We start from the raw sequence: 2548 nt of genomic DNA on the forward strand, positions 1-2548 counted from the left end.
GGGGGGGGGGGGGTTATACGTAGACAGAAAGTACATTTCAGTTTCCAAGGGAGTTGCGGTGAAGAAGCGATGAGGACTGATAATAAGGGCGTGGTGCTGATGCAGCGCTCCCCGTGGATGAATAGGCCACGCTCTCCCGCTGCTGCTCATGGTGGCAGACCTTCTGCTGGTACTTCCGCTGTTTCTCCTGGTGGTGTTGTGACTCCTCGTGGGCGATCCGTCCCGCTGAAGGTGCGGGCACGGTCTGAGACACGCGGCTTTTCCAGTCCCAACAACGCCCACGCCGATGCTGGCGGGGATGATGGGGTGTACCAGCGTTTCTGGTCCCAAATTGTGCTCCGCTCCACCAGCGGATTCATGTTCGCAGTGGTCATCGCGGTGATGTACTCTTTGTATATTCTGTGTCTCCCGTATGGGGACAGCATCAGCTTTGGCATTCTCTTGTCCGTCGTCCTACATCCACAGAGCCGTGAACAGTGCTCCGACTCCAACGCCGCCAGGCGGGAGTGTGTCGAGCGGATGCGTGGCACGCAGCAAGCCTGGGCGTCGCGGACTGCGCTCTCGGGCGTCATCGGGCCGTTGGCGTCACTGCGCCACTTCGTGTCGTATGCGCTGATGCAAGGCGTCATGTTTCTTGGCCTCAACAAACTGTTATTGGCTGTACAGTGGCGGTCGGGCCGTGGTGGTGGCGGGAAAGTCAAACAAAACGGAAGCAAAGACAAGAAATTCCTAATAGCCTCATCCAACGGTCGCCTGACACTCCGTCTTCTCACCGTGTGCATCTTCTCCGTCGTTGCCCACACAATGATCGGCATTTCATTTTTTCTCGGAATGCACGCTGTGCTCTTTGCACTGTTTGCTTTAACAGTCACCCTCATGTCAGAGGAGCGTTTTATGGGAACAATGTGGCGCGTGTGGCGATTCGCGCTTGTGCTTTTCTTTGTCATTGGACTTTCCTATAATCTTGCACTGGATGTGCTTTCCATCAGCGATGCGGTGAAGCGCACGACGACGGCGGTGGTGAACGCACAGCATGAGTGGACAAGAGCGACAAATTCAGTGGAGGCAGCCAATGTCTCGAGTGATGTAATGTTCCGCGTGGAAGAGCATGGCACCTCTGCCTCCATGAATTCCACCTCTTCAGCATTTGAGTTCCAGGAGCTGGTTCTTTCAAAGCTTCAGCAAACGGTGCTAAAGGAGCTGGCAGACATATTGAACCACACGAACGCAACAGAGCTCGCAGTTACTGTTCGTCGCATTCTTACCCCAATTCTTTCGACATCCCCATCACAGTTCAGCGTTGTATTTTTGAAGAAAAAAACAGACGAATTATCAGCATCCTTCTTCACCAGGGGGAACCCGCTGAAAACAGTGGATTGGGTCAGTGTGATGCAGAGAATGATGAAGCGTTGGAGGCCATTCTTTGTCTTTTCGACACAGTTACTGTTCATGTTGGGATCAAATATGATTGGACTCTTTGACTCCGTCTACGCTGTGATGCTGTTTGTCTTTGTGCTGCGGTACTTCTTGCACCTCGACCACACCATTCTGTACTACGTGATTGCTAAGATGCTCAAGGCAATTCACCCACGCGGTGGAGAGTGGCATGCACGAAAGATTGAGCGTGAGATCACCGTATCATTCCTCACGTTGCTGCAGTCGTTCTGGCACCTCACCTGGTTTCATTTCTGCATTACATTCTGTCTCTTCAACAAGTGGTCCTTTATTACCCCTTTTCTCTGCGGTCTGGTGTCTTCTCTCACGGCGGTGTTCCCTCTCATACCCAAGTGGCTCTCCCCCGTCGCCTTCGCGTTGCTCTACGTTCTCGTTGACGCGGCGAGGTATCAGGGCCTGTTGGGCGCTGCCGTGGACCCGCGTGTGTGGAGCTGCCTCGCCGCGTTCGTGGCGTCGTACATGGACGAGTGGCTGCTTTGCGTATCTCGAGGGCTTCGCGGAAACTCTGTGCGGGACTCCTCTGGTGTGGAGCGGGAGGAACTGCCGACGTTTGTCATTGGCACAGCCTTGGTGCTTGGCTACGTGAGCTACGGTGTGCGCGGGATTCTGCTGGGCCCGTTAACCGTAATTGTTGCAAAGGTGCTCTTTGACAACTGGGACACGGTGTCCGATCGTGACATGGCCGCGTCGATGACGTCGGTGGAGCAGGAGGAGAAGTTGAGAAGGCATGGTGAGACCATGTAGCGACGTATGCTCTGAAGGGACGAGGTGGGTAGGAGTGAGAGGAAGCGGGATATGAATCATGGCCCCTTACTCGTGTACACGAGTTTCTTCGTTTTTGTTCTGCTTCTTCCCCTTGGGCCCGGTTGAAATGAATGTGTATGCGCGCAAAGAGGCCAAATGTTTTTGTTGTTGTTTTGTGTTGCTCCACGCACCCCTTCCCGCCATCATACAAAGAGGGGGTCGAGAATGGGGCATCCCAGTGACTGGCTTCCCAAGGTATATTTCGCAAACACGCACCCATGCGTGTCGGAGCTCTTCACCTCTTGTGCTCAAAGTGGTCCTGCACATGTGTGTGTGTGTGTGTGTGTGT

At 54.1% G+C, this 2548-nt stretch overlaps 1 protein-coding gene across 1 annotated transcript; it reads left to right on the forward strand.

The window, feature by feature from the left end:
* Nucleotides 1-69: 69 nt before the first annotated feature.
* Nucleotides 70-2199, forward strand: DQ04_09761000 (Trypanosoma vivax; the record flags this gene model as incomplete). Its single annotated transcript, XM_009316041.1, has 1 exon — nt 70-2199. One exon carries the CDS (start codon nt 70-72, stop codon nt 2197-2199), a length of 2130 nt encoding a protein of 709 aa, XP_009314316.1.
* Between the last annotated feature and the right edge of the window lie 349 nt (nt 2200-2548).

Source organism: Trypanosoma grayi (assembly GCF_000691245.1).
Source record: "Trypanosoma grayi strain ANR4 Tgr_976_V1, whole genome shotgun sequence".
Taxonomy (NCBI): Eukaryota; Euglenozoa; class Kinetoplastea; order Trypanosomatida; family Trypanosomatidae; genus Trypanosoma; species Trypanosoma grayi.